Source organism: Canis aureus, chromosome 25 (assembly GCF_053574225.1).
Source record: "Canis aureus isolate CA01 chromosome 25, VMU_Caureus_v.1.0, whole genome shotgun sequence".
NCBI classification, from domain to species: Eukaryota; Metazoa; Chordata; class Mammalia; order Carnivora; family Canidae; genus Canis; species Canis aureus.
The window spans coordinates 25,400,163-25,420,838 of record NC_135635.1 but is presented as its reverse complement, the minus strand read 5'-3'; the positions used below and the strand labels follow the sequence as shown (position 1 = coordinate 25,420,838).

General features: G+C 36.4%; 1 protein-coding gene across 2 annotated transcripts; it reads left to right on the top strand.

The window, feature by feature from the left end:
• Positions 1 to 1,209: 1,209 nt before the first annotated feature.
• CMAS (cytidine monophosphate N-acetylneuraminic acid synthetase) lies at positions 1,210 to 20,298 on the top strand. 2 transcript variants are annotated; one of them, XR_013364161.1, is made up of 9 exons: positions 1,210 to 1,570; positions 8,560 to 8,702; positions 8,838 to 8,993; positions 13,868 to 14,001; positions 15,683 to 15,777; positions 16,153 to 16,324; positions 17,089 to 17,242; positions 17,885 to 18,045; positions 19,702 to 19,837. XR_013364161.1 is itself a non-coding variant. In XM_077870790.1 (8 exons), the coding sequence occupies exons 1-8, from the start codon at positions 1,311 to 1,313 to the stop codon at positions 19,890 to 19,892; spliced, it is 1,305 nt and encodes a 434-aa protein (XP_077726916.1). In that variant the 5' UTR covers positions 1,213 to 1,310; the 3' UTR covers positions 19,893 to 20,298. The 2 variants fall into 2 exon arrangements, 1 of the variants encoding a protein (XP_077726916.1); XM_077870790.1 differs by lacking the exon at positions 17,885 to 18,045 and having other exon boundaries at positions 1,213 to 1,570; positions 19,702 to 20,298.
• The last annotated feature ends 378 nt before the right edge of the window (positions 20,299 to 20,676 follow it).

Genomic DNA, 20,676 nt, shown 5'->3' with positions numbered 1-20,676 from the left:
TTCTAGATGTGTTAGTCTCTACTAGACAAGAAGACTATTTCTAGATACAGGCTTGCAGAAGTGGTGAAAGACAAAATATGTGTTAGGTCAGAGGAACTTTGCCAAAAAGAAAGAAGAGATTGTGTGCGTGTGTGTGTATACATGCCTTTGAATCTCTTACTGGATCAAGAGATTTAATGATACCACAGGGCTCTTTCTCTCTTCCGCATGTCTTGGCACTGCTATTTTCGGTGTGAGCATTGGTCTCCCAGCCCATTTCAGAAGAGCAAACTCCCCTATTCCCTCTCGCTCGTCTTGCCCTGAAGAGTCAGATTTATAGTGTTTTTAGTAGCCCAAAACTTAGCAAGAAAAAGATCCTTTCTTCCCCAGAGTCTCTGGGAAGGATTCCAATGGGCTCTGCTTGGTCATGTTCCTACCCCTAGACCACAGCTATGTTCAGAAAGATGAGACACTATATCCACCAGTTTGGGTCACACACTCGCCTCTGCAATGCAGAGGATGTGACTGAAAGCTCCACCAGATAATAGAGGCAACATTTTCTAAAAGGAAAAGATTTATAGCGAACAAAACAACAACAATAACAACAAGAATAGGTGATTACTACACTGTAGGGGAATAGTCAAGGTTGACTTCCAAGTTTTCAATGCTACCTGTTGGGTGACGTTGATAGAAAATGGAGATGTAGAAGCAGTTTGAGCCCATATGGAGAGTGGAGCTTTTTAAATGTCGAATTGAAGGTGCCTGTAGGACATCTGAATGAGGTAATCTCTTGGAAATAGAGAGTCAGAAACCTAGCAGAAAAATATATGCTTATAATTTTTTAAATATAAGACTGATTCGTGTTAGGGTGCATCTGAGTGCGCAGTGGGAAACCCACTACATTTCTTAAGTGGGTAAGTTCTTTAGCAAAAAAAAAAAAATATATATATATGTGTATATATATATATATATATATATATATATATAATCTATGTTGCCTATTTTAGAAATCTCTGTATATCAACCCCGTGCTCCCAGAAGCTGCACTTCTTTCTAGTTATCTCTGGACGGCCCCCCTTCTCCCTCCGCTTGGCGCGGGTTTGGGGACTCCCAGGCAGAGCCTACTTGGCCTACCGGACCCAGGCGAGACGGCCGCGGACTACAATTCCCGGCATGCCCCGCAAAGGGCGGCCCGCGGCAGGGGCGGGGCCAGGGCCGGGACCAGCCACCCCCGCGAGCGGTCGGGCGGGGAGATCGGGCGGCGCCGAGCTGAGGTGGCGAGAGAAGAGCTCCCGGATGTGGAGAAGCTGGGGAGAAGGCGTGGGAGGAAGATGGACTCGGTGGAGAAGGGGGCCGCCACCTCCGTCTCCAACCCGCGGGGGCGGCCCTCCCGGGGCCGGCCGCCGAAGCTGCAGCGCAACTCCCGCGGAGGCCAGGGCCGAGGTGTGGAGAAGCCCCCGCACCTGGCGGCCCTCGTTCTGGCCCGGGGCGGCAGCAAGGGCATCCCCCTGAAGAACATTAAGCACCTGGCGGGGGTCCCGCTCATTGGCTGGGTGCTGCGTGCGGCCCTGGACTCGGGGGTCTTCCAGAGGTGCGCATGTGCGAGAGTGGGCGGCGCGGCCTGGGCGGGGGTCGGGACGCGGCGCCGCGGAGCCGCGGAGCCGGGCCGCTGGGGGGCGGGGGTGCCCGGGTGCCTGCTCCCGGGCGGGGCGTGCAGGGTCCGGGCCGTCTGGGCGCCCGTGGGGAGCGCAGGGACCAAGTGCCGGCTTCTTCCTTGTTCCGAATCAGCTGTCAGGCTTGACCTGGGACACTTCCTTGTCCCTGCCCTTGAGAGCGCCGCCCGTGAAAGGGGCGCTTCCTCCTGTGCCGCCGCCGCCGCCCCCGGGCTGACCTCCCGGGGTGAAGGAGGCCGCCACCCCTGTGAACCGTCTGTGGTTCTAGGTGAACTCTCGCAGACGGAGGCCATCGGGGTTCCCCTGTTGCTTAGCCGATGATGACCACCTGGTGCCTGCCCATCGATTAGGGAGCCGTCAGGCTCGTGAAAGGAGTGAGGTGTCAAGGCTTTCTAGTTTCGAGCTCAGCTTGGAGATCTCTTTCTGACCTTTGAAAAATACTCCAAGCTCTCCGCCTGTGAGTCAGCACAATCTAGGAAACTACCTACAGCTCTACCTAGGCAAGAGGTAGTGAGAAAACGTACGGCAGGCTGTTTTATGATGTGCTTATAAAATGGTTTTTATTATATCTTTGGAAGCTCGTGTGCCCGAAAGACAAGTTTTAATTGTGCATCCTGCAGAGGCATTGCCATATGCCATTTTGGTCAGGAGTTAACGAGCTGATGTCATTCATAAAAGAAAGAATTCTGTGTTAGGAATGAGTTGACACATAGTAACTTCACCCTAATTATGATTGAATTTGTTACTGTGGAAAATAAACTTTTTTAATGTTTGGGTTTTTGGTTCCTAAAGAGGTGATTGTTTCTGGAGCCTGTTAATTGCCCCGTAATATACGGGTATATGATTTTCATGTAACTCGCCTTGTTTAACAAAAGATACTCCAGAAGTATGAATTTACTAATTAATGTTTTAATCCAAAGGAAGCTCTGGGTGGGGCGAGGTAAATAGGGACAGGCACCCAGAAGATAACACTAGTGTAGTAATGTAATAGGAAGTGTGCAAAGGAGAGATAGGGAAAGACTTGGGGATTTAGTTCAATTCAGTAAACATTTACTGAGCCCCAGTTTCTACCATACACATCCAAGGAAACACCAAGATGAAATGACATGCTTCTTGTCATTCTGGAGCTTATAGACTTTGGGACATTTTTTCATCTGTACAAAGAGTGCACACTGGGGGAAAAAAAAAGAAGGTGCATCGAGGCAGCAGCAATATGCCGTTTTTGTAAAATGAAGTAAAGATCAAAAGTCATTTTCTCGATAGATTAAGAACAAAACTCATTTACAACTCTTCAGTTGCATGTCAGGAAGCCCCTTTCAGCCTGGCTTAACAAAAAAGGGTAAGGCTTGTTTCAGGTACAATGAGATCCAAAGGCAAAAATTGATTCATTCATAGCAAATATTTATTGACCACCTACTATATGCCTGGCACTGTCCTGTGTTCATTACTAGAGGTTGTAGCAGTAGCAATAGTCAGTCCCTCGTCTCAGGAACTTGCATTATAATGATGAAAGACAGGCAGTATACCAACAGTATATACTGTATTTGGTGGTGATAAATATTTTCAAGAAAAATAAAGCAGGGTAAGGGAATGGTGCACCCTGTCACCAGAATCCTCCATTTCTTGGTTCTTTTGATATGCTCTACCTTTTACGGTGTCAGGCGGTTGTGCTGAGAACTGCAAAACTCTCAGCGCTTAACAACTTGTCCAAACTCGGAAGGCCACGTTTCTAGGCCTTCCCTAGTGGGGAATGTGTACCCCTTTAAAATGGCTGAGAAAGCTCAATGCTGCCAGGAGAATTTTTGTTTCAGGGACAATCTGGTGACAGGCAGCCTCTGAACCCCCCTCAGAAAAACTACTTTAGAAAGCTTATAATTATAAACCCCTTCTCCATCCTTTGGAATATAAATCTACCACCCCAGACTGTTTTCTCAAGGACCAGAGAGCTATCTCTTTGAAGTGCAAACACCTTTGAGAATTAAGGGCCTAGATTCAATGGGCACCTTGCTTCAATTCGCTTCTTGCCTCCCATCATAAAGTCAGAAGTAAACAAACCCTGATGGCCTAGTCACATGAACTAACCCCCTCTAACACCCCTGCAATACTTTTTTCTTAACGCACTACAGCCTTTAAGAAATCTCCAGCCTTTATTTTGGGGAATTTGAGTTTAGTTTATGCCGGATTCTTTCCCCTATTGCCATAGTTAACAAATTAGACCTGTCCTTACCGCTTTAGTGTCCCGCTTTGTTTACTTCTTTATTTTACTCTTTATATCCTTCCCAGTTTAAGTCTAGCCAAAAAAGAGTCTCTCTGGGTCACCTGCTTATCCTCGAGCCAGTCACTGTGGCTACAGCAGTGCTTGTATTGGTACAGTTTAGCTGCCTCTTCCACTCTTGGAGCTGGTGATGGAGCGCCCCCTCCCCCCCCAAGCACCATGTGACAGTTTCATCAAGAGAAAAATTGGAGTATGATTACCAAAGAATAGATGCTGGGTGTCAAAACCCAACAAATAGCCATTTTAGCAGACATAGGGGATCTTGCTACGAAATAATCGGAAAATATATTACGCAGCAATTTTCCTGTTTCCATTTATTTAAATTCATTTGTACAAAATTCCATGCAAGAATAAATGATTCCTGAGAACTTTTTCTGTTCCAGTTTTGTTTAATACATCTAGAGTATAAGCATCTTGACAATAGGAATGATATTTTATACTTAAAGCCACCTATGATGGTATCTGTTACTATACTAATAACAGTAATTAGAAGAAATAAAACCAGTATTTTCCTTAACCAGCAAAATGAGCATAATCTGCCTGACTCTGCCTTCTCAAACTTAGAATATGGTATAATAAAGTGATTTTCCTCTCTTTAGTTTGCATAGCTGTTTGCTATGTGGTGGCATCCCTTCTGAGATCTGGAAAGTTCAACTAAAAAGGTAATGAAAGGGACTAGCACTACTTCCGCAATGCAGTTTTTGCTGATCCCCTCAATGGAAAGTAACTGTACCTTTGTTTTCTGAATACAGAGCAGCATTGTTCAGAGCTTTTAGTGCATGCACTGTGCAGGGAGGTAAGGCCAAAGACCCTAGTGGTCAAACTGCGGATTGGAATTTCTAGCTTCACCACATGTTAACTGCAACTTTGGGTAAATCACTTAACATCTGTGCCTCAATTTCCTTATCTGCAGAATGGACTTAAGTATCCACCTCAAAGGCTTGCTGAGGGGATTAGGTGAGGTAGTGTACATACAGCCTTTAGAATAGTGTCTGCCGTATAGTGTGTGATATATCCTTGACATTTACCCCTCGTATTGAAGGTTTTTACAATCTTGATGTCTTCTGCGGGTCACAGTTTCCTTACTTGTAAAATGGGAAAGTTGTAATTATCTTCAAAATTCTTTCCATTGCTAACGTGCTTTGACCTTCAAGTATTCATGGACTTGTGTCTTTACTCTCTATTTCAGGGGTCCACCAGCTTTTCCTGTAAAGGGCCAAATTCTAAATATTTTAGACTTTGCAAGCCAAATGGTCTGTGTTGCTCAGCTCTGTTGTATGTTGTGAAAGTAGCCAAACAATACATATGTGAATGAGCATAGCTGTATTCCATGAAAAGTTTATTTATGAAAACAGGCAGGCTGTGAGCCAGATTTGGCCTGGGATGACCCTTGCTCTACTGGGTTGAAGAGCTTCTTGTGAGCAGGTACTCTTACTGATCTTGGTATGCTTAATGTGTTGGGACCTCAATTAAAATGTGTTAATTTGGATTTAATTGATTTATTCTGAAGCTTCAGTCCAAATTTGGAGCAACCTTGTCACTCCACACCTTCTATTTTCTTTCTTTGAAATATTCACCCGAGGAAGGAATTGAAGAAAATTGCAGCTGCCCGATTGTGTTTCTCAAGGCTAGGAAATGCTTTGGAGATTATTTTGTTCAAAACCATGATTTGTTCATTGAGGAAAATTTGTCTGGCCTGCTCAGAGTCAAAGCTAACAATACTTTCAAGGTTGCTAACTTTGCATACTAATTTGGCAGTTGAGAAAAAATGCTAAGAGGATTTTTTTTTTCATTTAGTAAAAAGTTACTGTTAGAGGTGGGTTTGTAAGAGCTTCACTTCAACAGTGGTTCAATGTTGTGTTAGGAAACCTCAGAACAAATTGATTTTGTAAATGTTACCTAACATACTTGTGGGGAAAAAAAAAAAGCCCACGACCTTTAGTTTCATTTGTAGGGTGTAGATTTATGATTAATGGTAGGCCTATGCTGTGTTATCCTTAAAATGGCAGTTTATGATTTGAAATCATTTTGATAGGCGTCAGGGTTGATAGTCTTGTTCATCCTGTTAGATGTAATATGACTTCATCCTGTTAGATGGTAAAGCCATTAGCATTAGGCTTTGACGTCTACTCTGTACTTGCTTTTAAATTTTATTAGGCCTGTTTATTCACTTGCTCATTCTTTTTTGCCCTTCCTCTTCTGATTCCCCTAAACCAAAGGAAGTCTAGCTACTTACATAGTTATTAATGATGATCATTGTATTTTAAGTCTACATATGGGATGCTGGGATGCTATTTTCATATGTATAAATTAGACTTTTGGACCTTTGAAATTCTGAAAGCAGAACTTCAGTTTTCCTTCCAACAGAGGCAGTGTGAGGATTAAATGAGACTGTGTCTATGTTCCTTTATTGCCATTCCTATTTTATTATTTCGAATAGCTAAAACGTATGAAAGGTTTATTGTGTGTTGTGGTTTGTATGTAATCCCCATAACAACAATATGAGGTAATTACTGTTATTATCACCTGCATTTTTTTTTTAATCACCTGCACTTTACTGAAAATTGAGGCTTAGGGAGATTATGAATTTTCCCTAAGGTCATATAGCTAACATGTGGTGGAGCCAGGATTTGAACCCATTCCTTCAGATCCCATGCTGTTAACCATTTATTGTTTCATTTATTAACACATATAGATTGAGCATGTTATGTAGCAGTCACTATAAAAAAAAACTTTGCAAAAATAAAGCATTGTAGAGAAGTTAGTCATTGCTTTCTTACCTTTCTTTCCCAGATGGTTTAAAGGGAATTATAGAACTGTGTTGGCCTCTGTCTCTACTAATAGGCTGAGAACTGAAAGTTTCTCAGGAAAATGGACTATCTTGTCTCCATTGCCCAAAGTAGGACCTGAAACATAATAGGCACTCAGTAAATGTTTCATGAATAAAGAAATATGAAGGAATGATAAAAGGGAAGAAAGAAGAAAAACCTCTTCCAAAACCTCTGTTGTTTTTTATTCACCTTTTAAGCATTTCAAAAATATCACCAAATCCTGTGGTGTTGCATTTTCATTACAGAAAATCAGAATAATAAACAAAAGCAGTAACTTATTTCAATTAGTGACGTAAATTATATGTCAAAAGACCATTTCTTTTGCTTTTACTAATTCACTTTTTAATGTATTTACCATCTTCCCATCCTGCCTTCACCTTCTGTATTTTAAAACTAGGTTTTCACTGGTACTTTACTTTTTTATATACCTTTAACTATGATATTTCTCCAGTAAAAATATGCCTCCAAATATTTCAGATTTCAAGATGGGGAAAAATGGGGGGGGGGGTGTTCTGTGTTCTGCCTTGCAGAGTGACAGTAAATGGGAGACATCTGACCCCCTGGCCAGTGGCTCATCTTGTTTACTAGACTTTTAAAAAAAAAAGAAATTTTAGGGGGTTTATTGACTTTATCTCTGGATTTAATCCTCCTTCCACATATATTAAAGGGAAGAACGGAAATTAATAAATGAAATCTAGAGGTGTTAGAATATTTTCTATATTTTCTATATTCAATAAACTTCTATCTCCTTAAAAAAAAAAAAGGTTTCTTTAGTTTCTCACTTTCTTTTCACTCTTGACAATTGAGCATAGACATCTGAAACATGCAGTTCCTCTTATCCCCAGTAAATTATGAATGAAGGCAATAAAAAAATAAATAAATGCATATGCCAGAGACTAAGTCATTAAACTTTGTGTAATATCACTAATAAAACATTGTGGCTAGAGTAATATTCACATTTTTTGTTTCTAGCAAAAGGGAATTTGTAAAGGTCTAGGAAATAACCTCAGTAGAGACTGGCACGTTACTCCAAAGTAGCATTTTACTCCTAGTCATCATCTTATAAATTTTAAATAGTGAGCCATGTAAGATGTGGTTAAAGGAGCAATTAAATTAAATTTCCCAGAGCTCATCAAGTCATGTTCTCCATGTCTATAATTGTTGTCAATGGCTATTAGTCAGTCGATTCTGTGTTCATGTATTTATAGTATACCTACTGTTAGTTGGCAGACCAAGAGAGTTGGATTCTCTGATTATTTTGAGCCTAGATTTGGGCATTTCATTGCTTCCAAGCTTGAAATTCTTTCAGCTTCATGGTTTGGCTAAGCCAATTCGATTTTTTTTTCTTAGCAAGTCTATTAAAATTCTCATACAATAATTTGGATTTAAATGAGCAGGATCTTCTTTATTTCCTTTAGATTTATTTGAACTTCTGGCCACTACTGTTTTACATAATATACCAGTAGCCTTAAAAAATACAAGTGTCATTTTTTTCTAATCTTATAAAACTATAGGGCTCCATAAATAATATTTATATAAATAATATAAGACATAATACAAATACAATATTTTTTGTAAATATAAATGGTACTACATTTTTATTCAGATATTATATAGTTTATATGCAAAGTATAATTCTTTAATTATATATTTTATATGACGTTAGATCTGTGTTTATTTTTTGATGGTATAAAAATTATTCTAATATATAAGCTGTATTTTGGGGTTGCAGAAGTCCTTTTTATCTTTAGTGGCTTCTTTTAATGATTTGGCTTTTTATATTTTTTTAATACCTATACAGTGTGTGGGTTTCAACAGACCATGATGAAATTGAGAATGTGGCCAAACAATTTGGTGCCCAAGTTCATCGAAGAAGTTCTGAAGTTTCAAAAGACAGTTCTACCTCACTAGATGCCATCATAGAATTTCTTAATTATCACAATGGTATGAATTTGATAGTTTATTCAAAATTTTATATAATTTCCACCTTATTTCACAAGACTCATTTTTACAGTTGAAGATCTTTGTATTCCTTGCAAAGAACCTTGATGTCCTTTTCATTTGTTTTGTCTTTTTAAGAGGTTGATATTGTAGGAAATATTCAAGCAACTTCTCCGTGTTTACATCCTACTGACCTTCAAAAAGTTGCAGAAATGATTCGAGAGGAAGGATATGATTCTGTTTTCTCTGTTGTGCGACGCCATCAGTTTCGATGGAGTGAAATTCAGAAAGGAGGTAATCTATCAGTATTTTAGCTTTTATGGAGAATCAGTTTTTCATATGTAAATATTCTTTAGGAATGAAGGGAGCAACATCGAATTAACTGTAGTAGGTAATGACATTTATAATCAGTTCTAAGTCTTGTGATTATTGAGACGACAGACCAAATTCCCTGCTTTACTTTTTACAAATGGACATTTTAACACTCTATTTGCCTTTTGAGGCAGGCATGTCATTTTTATAGATGTGAAATACTTGTTTGTTCTAGGCTTACTTGGTAAACTCCATATAAATCGTAACTGGGATCATGGGGATAGCAGTCTACCAAAAATGTTCTGGAGGACCTTAGGAATAAATTATGGAATTGCTTCCCAAAATAGGTCACTCCTATGTAAGGAGACTTCCACAGTAGTTAGCAGGAGCCTGATTTCTAGTTAGATAAACTAGTAAAATATGGAATAAAGAATAGGATGGGTGTACCTGGGTGGCTCAGTGTTTGAGTAACTGCCTTCAGCTCAGGTCATGATCGCAGGGTCCTGGGGATTGAGTTCCTCATCAGGCTTCTCACAAAGAGCCTGCTTTCCCCTGTACCTATGTCTCTGCCTCTCTCTCTGTGTGTCTCATTAATAAATAAATAAAATCTTTAAAAAAAAGAATAGGATGACCAACAAATAGGTGAATATTGTAATATACGTAAGGAAAGATGATATGATTTCTTTTAGGTGCCCTGATATTTGTTGAATATAGAAAACCTGGCCTAATTGTCTCCAACATATGTGTGACTTAAAGGAGACAGTAAGGAAAGTGCAATGAAACTGGAGACCGAGCAAAAAAGAACAAGTAAGAGGATAAAGAAGAGCTGAAAATAAGATTCTTTAATCTCAAAATACGAATGCTACCCAAACCAATGAAATATATCAATAAATACATTTACTGATTGATGTCATTCAGTAAATGTTTACTGGTTGTCTTCTCTGTGCCAGGTTCTGTGTTAAGCTATATATTTTAACTTTGAACTTACTTAGCAAATTTCCGAAATAATTTCTAGGAAGGATCTATTAAAACTTAAAAAACAAATTTTTGAAGCAAATCAAGGAAGCCCAGTGTTCAATTGAATGTTGAGCTTTATGTGCTATATGATTAAAGTTCAAGAAGTTCAGGAAATATGTACATTAAATAGGTGACAAGGCCATAAAAAATAGATCCATGAATATCTTTAAGAAAATTAGAAATGTTTGAATAAATATCTTTTAACGTCAAGAAGTGAATGTTAGGAACAAGAGCTTTGTCTTGTCATATTTTCTTAGAACCACTGTGAAACAGACTCCTATTGATGAACAGTGTTTCTCACCCAGAGTGGTATTTCTTGTGATTCTATTCTCATGTTTCTTGTTTATAAAATCACTTAAAGTTCTGCTGGATTAATAAATTCTTGAAAAATTATTCCGTTTTATACTGTATAACTTTTTGTATTCTTTTTTTGTAATCACGGTAGAACCTTACCATCTAATATAGTAGCCTTTACCACTGTTAGCACTCAAAGTATAGTTAGTCCAAGTTGAGATATGCATTAAGCAAAAAATACATATTGGACTTCTAAGATTAGTATGAAGTATTTGCAATATATCTAATAATTCTTACATTTGTTACATGTTGAAACAATACTTTAGATACTAAAGTATTAGGGCTAAATAAAATCTATTATTACAATTAATTTCACTTCTTTTTACTTTTTCTAAACTGTAGGCATTAGAATATTTTAAATTATATATATGGCTCACATTATATTTCTATTTGACAGGACTGCTCTGAGGATTACACTTTGCACTCTTACATTGTTATAATCTGCCTGAATTTGTATTTTTACAAATAACTAAGAAACTTATAGTAGTAAATTTCTATTTAGCCCCTGCCTTTTATACTATTATTGTCACATAATCTATTTCTATATATATTATGACCCCATGATATATTATTGTTATACTTATTTTAAACAGTTAATGATGTTTTAAGTTATTTTAAAATAGTCATTTATCTTCACCTGGATATCTATCTTTTTTTTTTTTTGTTATTCTTAATTTCTTCCCACTTACGTGTGCTTCTGTCTTACAGGGTATTTCTGTTAGTAACAGGTCCTCTCAGCTTTTGTCTGTCTAAAAATGTCTATAATTCACTCTTATCTTTGAAGGGCATTTTCACTGAATGTAAAATTTTGGTTTGCCCTTTTTTTCTTTCAGCATTTTAAGATTTGATGTTACTGTTTTGGAGATGAATTTTTAATTTGTCATTTCATTATTTTCTGCCATCCATTGGTTTCTTAAAAGAAACCAGCTGTTATTCTGATCATTGTTTCTCTAAATATAATGTCTTTTTTCCCCGCAGGCTACTTTTAAGATTTTTCCCTTTATCTTAATTTTTCATAGTTGACTCCAATTTGTATTGCTGTGGGGATTTTTGTGTTTATCCTATTTAGGATCCTCTGAATTTCTCATGCCTGCAGGTTGATATCTGTCATTAGTTTGCAAAAATTCTGTGTCATTATCTCTCCACATATTTCTTCAACATTTTTTCTCTCCTTTCTTTCTTGGACTCAGAGTTAAGTGTATAAAATAAATTTTATGGGGTCCACATGTCTCTCACAGTCTGTTCTGCATTATTTGTTGATTTTCTCTCTGTGCTTCATGTTGAGTAATTTCTGTTGACATATTTGAGTTCATTGATCATTTCTTCTGACTTGTCCAGTGCACTGTAAGTCCTGTCTAGTGAATTATTTCAGATATATGTGTTTTCCATTCTCGCATGTACATTGCAGTTAATTTTTAGAAATTCTGTTCTCTGTTGAAATTCTCCATCTTTTTAAATCTTTTCCTCTACAGTCTTTGACATATTTATGATAGTTATTTGAAAATCCTCAGTTGTGGGTTCTGACATCTGGGTCATTTATACTTCTGTTTCTACAACTGTTTTTCTCTAGTTATGGGTAATGTATTTCTGCTTCTTCATAATGACTCATATTTTGTCCTATGCCTGACATAGAGACTGGAGTACAGTTGACCTTTGAACAACACTGATTTGAACTGCATGGGTCCACATACAATGTTTTTCAATAAATACAGTCTAGTACTATAAATGTACTTTCTCTCCTTTATGATTTTCTTAGTAGCATTTCTTTGCTGTAGCGTATTTTATTGCAACAACACAATACAAATAACATACAAAATATGTGTTGATTATGTTATTGGTAAGGCTTTTGGTCAACAGTAAGCTAGTAGTAAAGTTTGGGGGAGAACCAAAAGTTATATGTGGATTTTGACCGTCTGGGGAGGGCACACCCTTTCTTCTATCAGGCAGATAGGATATGGAGCTAGTCTCTTTGACCCAGTTAGGAGTTGTGCTCTTTACCTCTTTAGTGCAGGTATCTTGCCAGAAGATTGATCTTGTCCGGACTGCTGATAACCTCGTACTAACAGGACTTTGGGATCTAAGCACCACACAACTATAATCTCTCCCTGCGTTCCAGCCCATCTCTAGCTTCTTGTGCCATAACACTCAGCAAGAGTCCTATAGCAGTATAATCGAGTGGGAAGAACTAGCTCTGTGTTTGCACTCCTATAGAAGCCAATCTATGCTTCAAGTCCACAGGGCCATTAAAAACTCTCCTGGTTTTTCTTTACCCCAGCAGAGTCCCTCTGCTTATGCCAAGTTTGATCTTTCTTTCACTTCCTCCTCAATTCAGTAGATGTCCCCAGAGAGAAAACAGCCATTGATCCTTGTTCACTTAGGAAAGACTTGCCCCTCTCATTCCTTTTCTTCAGAGTACCACTTGAACTATCAAGTTTGTTTGTTGCCTATCTCTACCACTAGATTCTACACTCCATGAAAGTAGAGTCATATTCATTGCTACAAATCCAGTGCCTATAAAACTATATCATATGTAGCTATTCAATGTATATAGTATAAATTTATTTATGGATTTATAGCATAAATGAGTATTTTTCCTAGATTATATCAAACACTGGTAGATTAGGATTGAACAGAGGATGGTTCAGTTAGTCAAGTAAGTAGAAGTTTTTTCTAGAAGCTGTTACACACATAAGTGACAGCCAAAAGTAAAGAAAGATTCTGAAGAGTCACCAGCTTTAAACACACACACACACAGAACCATGCGTGCATATCAATACACATCCATAAACACAACTTTGGGAAAAATACAGTAAAAAGGCAAGAGGATCCCTATTTATCAGTACTGAGGGCTTCATTCATTATATGATGTTATAATCACTAATATTGATAATTGCTGATCCTTCATTACCAAGGATAGTAATAAGTAAATTGTATTTATTATTGTGCTTAGTATATTTTTAAACTACTGGTAAGAATATGTAACATATAAACATTTTTATCAATATAAAAGTTTCAATAATTTAATGCGTAAGTCTTCAGTTTTCTGTAATAGTTCTGTGAATGTAATTTCTCAACCACCTTATATAAACACACATTGTATTGCTACAGAAGCAAATAAGAGAAATATATTAAGACATTCAAATAAGGATATTTTATGACAAGTTCTGTCCTTTTGAAGCTGCCTTAAGGCTGCCTTGAGGTCCTCCCAGATTTTGTATTTTTAAAAATGTCTTAAAATCTCAATTATTCAGAATTCTTCTGTAAAATACTTTTCTATAATTAGATAATAATAACTATTAAGTATTTATTAGCAAACAAAGATAAATCATCAGGATCATTAGAGATTTTTGTCCTTTAAAAGTCCATTTATTTATCAAGATAGAAAAATATTTTACATTTTCAGTCTACTTTTATTTTTTAAAAATTACTAAATGAATACTTAGTTTTCAAAGCAACATAGACTTACTATAGCTTTTTGCTTTTAGTTCGTGAAGTGACTGAGCCTCTGAATTTGAATCCAGCTAAACGACCTCGTCGACAAGACTGGGATGGAGAATTATATGAAAATGGCTCATTTTATTTTGCTAAAAGACATTTGATAGAGATGGGTTATTTACAGGTTTGTGCCTTCATTTTGCAAAAATCTTTTAAACCTTTTTATTTGTATACCTCAGTTCTAAGGAAGACATATGGCACAGTTCATACAGAAAGTATCAGTTTCTAGAGGAAAGGCAATAACTGATAAGATTTATCCTCTGGGGCATTTAACCTGTAAGGTTATAATAAACTAATCTTTAGAATCCAGTGAATATGCAAGGAATTCTGCTCTAACTAAGAAATGAGTCATATACCGGATGTTGTACACATGTCCTGATATTCATTTCATTCCATTCAAAATTGTTTTTAATCCACGGTTTGTTACTCTCAGGTTGTGGTTGAACAGTTGAATAAAAGCCTATTGCTTTTAAAGACAGAAAAACATTGTAGATGGGAAGAGCACCAACCTGGGTGTCAGGAAAGCCAGATTCTAGTTCTCTCTTTAATCTCTAACCATGTGGCTCTGAATAAACATTTTGTCTGTTCTGAATCTCATCACTCTCATTTTAAAATAATGAAGTTGGATGTCTCTCACATCTTTAGAGCCTACATGGTTATATCATATACTATTTGTTCCTTTTAGTTAATAGCAGTTACTTGTTCAACCCTTATTATATACCAAGGACTATACACAGCACTTTACATAGGTTATATCTCATGTAATCTGCATATGAGTGGAATAAAGTAGACATTCCTGGCTGAGTTTTACAGAGGAGGGAAAAAGGAAGTAATTGGCTCAGGGCATAAACAAGTAGTATTACTATTGGGACTTGGATTCAGGTCCTTACATTACTCAAAATCAGCATTTAAAAACCCCTCTATTTGCTGTGGTAAAAATTCTAATGTGACTCTTTCTCTGAGGTAAAAAGGATTTTTAACAATCTTCTGGCAGTATATAGGCAAACTGTAGACTGTTTAGTTAAGTTTGAGTATTCGGAAAAATTTGGTTGGACACAGGGATAGCACTGTTTCCAAACTCTTTGTTAAGGGGCCTGTTATTTGACCCATTCCTAAAGTGTGAAGAACAATGCAGTATCTCATCATAAAATTTATGAAGAGACTGACAGTTCTAAAAAATCAAATTTTCCAGTAATTGATTTTGACATTCAAATTATCACAGTCATAGGAAGAGCCTCCCCCTCTACCCCTGACCCCAGGATCAAGTAATTGATCCTTCCTTTTGCCCACATGTGATCCAGACAATTATTGTCCACTCCCACATGTAGTTCAGGGATTTAAGACAATTCTGTACAATAATACTACAGGCATTTTTCTTCTCCTATCTTGATACTTAGTTGCAAATTGGAACATAAGTTCTGAAAATCCTTATACTGCTTTTGGATGCTAAGAGGAGAGACTATCAGAAGAGGTTACAGTTAGGGGTTTCTAGAAAATTCCTTCTCAGAATATTGGAAGATGGGTATTTCTGCTTTTTCCTGTCTTAAAATGGAAATCTACTTAAAGAAAAATAGGAAGCTTGCACTGTGTAGATAGAATTTGAAAAATATTATGGTGTATGCTTTGAATATGTAAGAAACAAGTTTTTCCCTCAAGAAAGTATTTGTTGTATGTCACTCATTTTACTGGGCTATTTATTTTTCTCAGTATTGTAGAAATGAATTCATTATTCTGTATTATAATAAACTTTTGGTATCACAAATAAATGTTAAAAACAATACTCACGGCATTTATACTATCTTTAGGGTGGAAAGATGGCATACTATGAAATGCGAGCTGAGCACAGTGTGGATATAGATGTGGATATTGATTGGCCTATTGCAGAACAAAGAGTATTAAGGTAAAAACAAGACTTGCACAGCTTTTGCACTTGACCCTGACATTCTTTTAGTAGATATGTGGTGTTTTCTAGACACTAATTTTTGATACTCCAACATTTTAGGATCTTTGTAATTTGTTTGTTCCTGTAAGGAAGATATACACGTAAAATATCCCTATGGATGGCTTATTCAATAACTTGAGAAACATGTAGTCTGGTTAGACCACTCTACTCAAAGTTCTTACACTGGAAGTTGAAGTATATATATGATGTAAATGTGAAGGGTGATGTTTGAATAATTGAGTGGGAATGGTTATTAAGTTTACTGGTGTTAGCCAGTTGAGAGGAAGTGATTAGTATTTCACTTGTACTCAGGTCTATTTTGGTTTCTTTTAGATATGGCTATTTTGGCAAAGAGAAGCTTAAGGAGATAAAGCTTTTGGTTTGCAATATTGATGGATGTCTCACCAATGGCCACATTTATGTATCAGGAGACCAAAAAGAAATAATATCTTATGATGTAAAAGATGCTATTGGGATAAGTTTATTAAAGAAAAGTGGTATTGAGGTATGTGTCCCCTGAATATAGTGATGGTTTTTAAGATGATGATTCAGGGTCAAAGACCATGTGAGGGAAATAAGAGATTTAAAACTTTAGTATTATCTGTTAAATTGTCTGAACTTTTGCCTTCACATGCCTAGAAAATATCATACTCTTAGGTGAACAAAATTAGGCATTTTTCATTCAGCAAATAATATTTCTTGCTTATTCAATAAGTATAAACATTTTTAAATAGGAACTATGTCATAATTCCCATAGGATGTTTCAACAAGAAAAATTTCATAAAAAATAGGTATCAACATTTAGGAAAAAAGCAAATACCTTGTGGGTTTTTAAAAGATGTAGCTTATTCTTATGATTGAAAATTTTAATTCAAAATAACTTAATATATTTTCAAAAATGAAAGCTAAGATAATTTCTTATAATTCCCTAGAAATCTTAAGTATGTGTTCCTAAGCAGCTCAGGAGACAAGTTACAGACTTTCCTCTGGATAAATCGAATTATAAGAGAATCTTAGGTTAGGATCAGACCATGTATATTTTTTAACTTGCAGGTAGAATCCTTCCCACTGTAGAAACCAGTGTCTTTTACCTTTAGAAAATTCTGTAAAGATTCATTATTTTAAAATAGCAGTTAATTTTATTCAATTGGTTCTTTAGAAGACCACTCACTTCTGGCTTATATTATTACCAGGTGTTGTTTCATTATGAAATACTTTTCTTTATTTTCTCATTTTGCCCTTCTTTCTTTCTTTTCTTTATTTTTTAAGGTGAGATTAATCTCAGAAAGGGCCTGTTCAAAGCAGACACTCTCTTCCTTAAAACTGGATTGCAAAATGGAAGTCAATGTACCAGACAAGCTAGCAGTTCTGGATGAGTGGAGAAAAGAAATGGGCCTATGCTGGAAAGAAGTGGCATATCTTGGTTGGTATCTTATTATTCAGCCATAATAAAATGGGCGAGGATTTTTTTTTTAAGAAATAGAGAAAAAAGAATAAGATTAGCATATTCGTAGTACTGAGGAAAGTACTAAATTGGGACAGCCTTTCTAGAGGTTTGATAGTACGTATCAAGTGTATCCTAGTAGACTGACCATGACACATGCTTTGGAGTCAGACCACACCAGTGACTAGTCAGCTGTGGTAATGTAAGCCTTAATTTCCTACCTTGTAAACTAAAGATAACAAGGGTACCTGTGTCATGGACCTGTTGTAGGAATTAATGAGATAATCTGGGTACAGCACTTAGCCGATTCCTAACATATAAGGGATTACAGTCTGGATGACTTGCTTTATTAAAAATGTCCCTAGTTTTAAATTGCAATTCCGGGAAGGAAATTGGGCAGATGTGCCAATAATGGAGGAAAGAAAAGAACCCACTTAAATGTGCAGGCTTGGGATTGATTGCTGGGAGTTGCTTATACCATTTGCAGTCTAATGTCTACATTTTAGATATTCAAGATGACAAGTTATTAAAATACATATAATATAACTCATGTATGAAATAAGTATTTGCAAGGGTAATATGGGCCTCAAAAGGAGAAGCACAGAAATGTTTTGGAAGCAGGTCATCTGAGGACTTCAGGACTGGCCTTTGAACCACATGTGAAGAGTCCCTGGAGAAGAATATTACTGAGCCCTTGATAGAAAATGATCCGGTTTTTGTAAGGAGAAAACAATTTTAATGATAACAAATTCCAGATATACCAATTATCTGCGCGACCTTAAGTGAGTTTCTTCAAGCCTTGGTTTTCCTACTTATAGTATAAACACAAATCAAACTTTATAAAGCTATTGGAAGGAAAATTGAAGATAATATAGAATGCCTAATATAGTGCCTGCAGGTAGTAAAATAGTGTGTATCACTTGTATCAGTAAAATTGTACAATTACATGGGCTAATATACAGTGATTATCCATAATAGTGGTAATTCAGATGATATTGATTTGGTGTTTTTGCCTTGATTTTTAAAAAATGTTTCTACCAAGAATATGCATTGCTTTCGTAACATTTTTAAAAAACTATAAAAAGCAGAGGCTAGAAAACAAGAAAATAGAGAGTAAACTCCAAATTTTAATTTTAAAATCAGAGCACTATTTTGTATGGATCACATAATGTATGAAAATATATTCCTTAAAATTATCAAAACTTACATATAAGTAAATTTTATTAAATTAATTACTTAATTAAAATTAATTTCCATCATCTTTCAGTGAAAAAAACTCAGATTCCAATACATTTAATAACTTAAAAAATTTCACTAGATAAATATGGAACTGATTTAAAACAAACTTTTTTAATGAGCGTTTTGGTCTACCGTATAGTAATAATTATACTCAGAATGGTAAATCTGAGGTACTGGGAGCTTCTGAAATTGATCCTATCAATATAAAACAGAAAGAGGGAGAGAAGAGCAGGGCAGGTGGAGAAAGGATGTAGTTTTGTCAGTGGGATGATAATTCTTCAACAAATAAGCAATATACAAATCAAAGAGAACTGTTACAGATTAAAAGTACTTAAAATATAGATCAGCAAAATGCAGTATGTGGAATTAGGCTTCTGATGCAAACAAATCAACTATGAAAAAAGAAAATTTGGGATAACTGGAAATATTTGATCACATACTAATTACTAGATGATATTAAGGAATTGTTGATTTTGTTTGATGATATTGTGTCACTTTCTTTAAAATATACTTATTAGAGATAGATATACTTACAGGTTAGAGGTCAATGCTGAAGAGTTTGGGGGTAAAACATGATGTCTAGGAATTCCTTTCTAGCCTTCCCTCTAAAAAAAATAATGGGTGGAGCAAAGAGAAAAACATTTGATAATTATTCCACAATAACTTGGGGTTCTTGCATGTGTTTGGGATTTTTTTTTTTTAAGATTTTTATTTACTTACTATTCATGAGAGACACAGAAAGAGGCAGAGACATAGGCAGAGGGAGAAGCTGCCTCCCTGCAGAGAGCCTGATGCAAGACTCAATCCCAGGACCCCGGGATCACGACCTGAGCTGAAGGCAAATAGTCAACCACTGAGCCACTCAGGTGTCCCTGGGATTTTTTTGATAAAAAGTTTAAGTCATTCATAATTTATATAGAATTTCTAATAATTCTAATATGCATGGCAATCAGAAATTATAATCTATTCTCTTTTAACTGATGAGCATTTATTTTGAATTGCTTAGGGGAAACCCTAGACCTCAATTATACTTGTATATACTTTAATGTCTTTGTTCCACCTTATTTATGGTATTCTTACATACAGTGCCTAAGTAGTCTTACTGAAGTTACCAGAATTACTTGCTGGTTGCTTTTTGTATTAGAATGAGTATTCTTTGTCTCCTTAAATACTCACCCTGGGTTTCTTTTACTTGATAGGAAATGAAGTGTCTGATGAGGAGTGCTTGAAGAAAGTGGGCCTAAGTGGCGTGCCTGCTGATGCCTGCTCCACTGCCCAGAAGGCTGTTGGATATATCTGCAAATGTAATGGTGGCCGTGGTGCCCTCCGAGAGTTTGCAGAGCACATTTTCCTACTAATGGAAAAGGTTATTAACTCATGCCAAAAATAGAAATTAGTATAATGTTAGGAAAGAAAGTATACAGCCTTCTTCAGCCACCTTTATTTTTGATTAAGTACAGTTCCATGTTGTAATGTTACAGAGAGTGTGATTTGACCTGTGATGTATCTTAATATATTTTAAAGCAGTCTTCTCGAATTGTCACTCCCAAAACCTTCTACAAAATAACTGTGCTCTACTTTTCTCTTTATGCAAGATAATTATTTAGAGATTAATACAGTCTTTCTCAGATTTTTAGTAAATGCAAGTAAGAACATCATCTAAATTGACTTTGTATTGTACCCTGTTAAACTGTGTGTTTGTGTGCTTTTAATGATGCTGAGATTTTATTTATTTGGGGACAATGTGTCTGGTAAGACATGCCCTTCTATTAATTAATAAAATTACATTTCACAAACTTGATGAAAACTGTCTTGTTGCTATAGCAGAGATTTACCAAAGATTCCTGATTTCCTTTAAACACTGACCATATAGTCAGCATGCAAAACAAGCCACTAAATACCTGGTGTAAAGCATCTGATTGTACTTTAAGGTATGTATACATACAGCACGCACTCCATATAAACCCAGATCTCCAAAGAAATTCATATATTGTGAAGAACTTCATATATTGTGTGATTTGGAGTAAATAATTTGTAGTTACCTCTGAGATCATGGTAGTTTTATATCCAAAATTTAGCTGTCACTACAATTTTACAGCCACCACAAAGCACTCTCCTATCTGGATAAATTCCAAGAATGGAGCTTTATCTCATAAATGTGGACTTTTACCTAA

Excerpts from the sequence above, each read along its gene's own strand:
- CMAS (XM_077870790.1), top strand. The coding sequence starts at position 1,311 with ATGGACTCGGTGGAGAAGGGGGCCGCCACCTCCGTCTCCAACCCGCGG. Across the intron at positions 15,778-16,152 it reads GCAGAACAAAGAGTATTAAG|ATATGGCTATTTTGGCAAAG; the intron begins GTAAAAACAAGA and ends GGTTTCTTTTAG. Across the intron at positions 17,243-19,701 it reads GAAAGAAGTGGCATATCTTG|GAAATGAAGTGTCTGATGAG; the intron begins GTTGGTATCTTA and ends TTTACTTGATAG.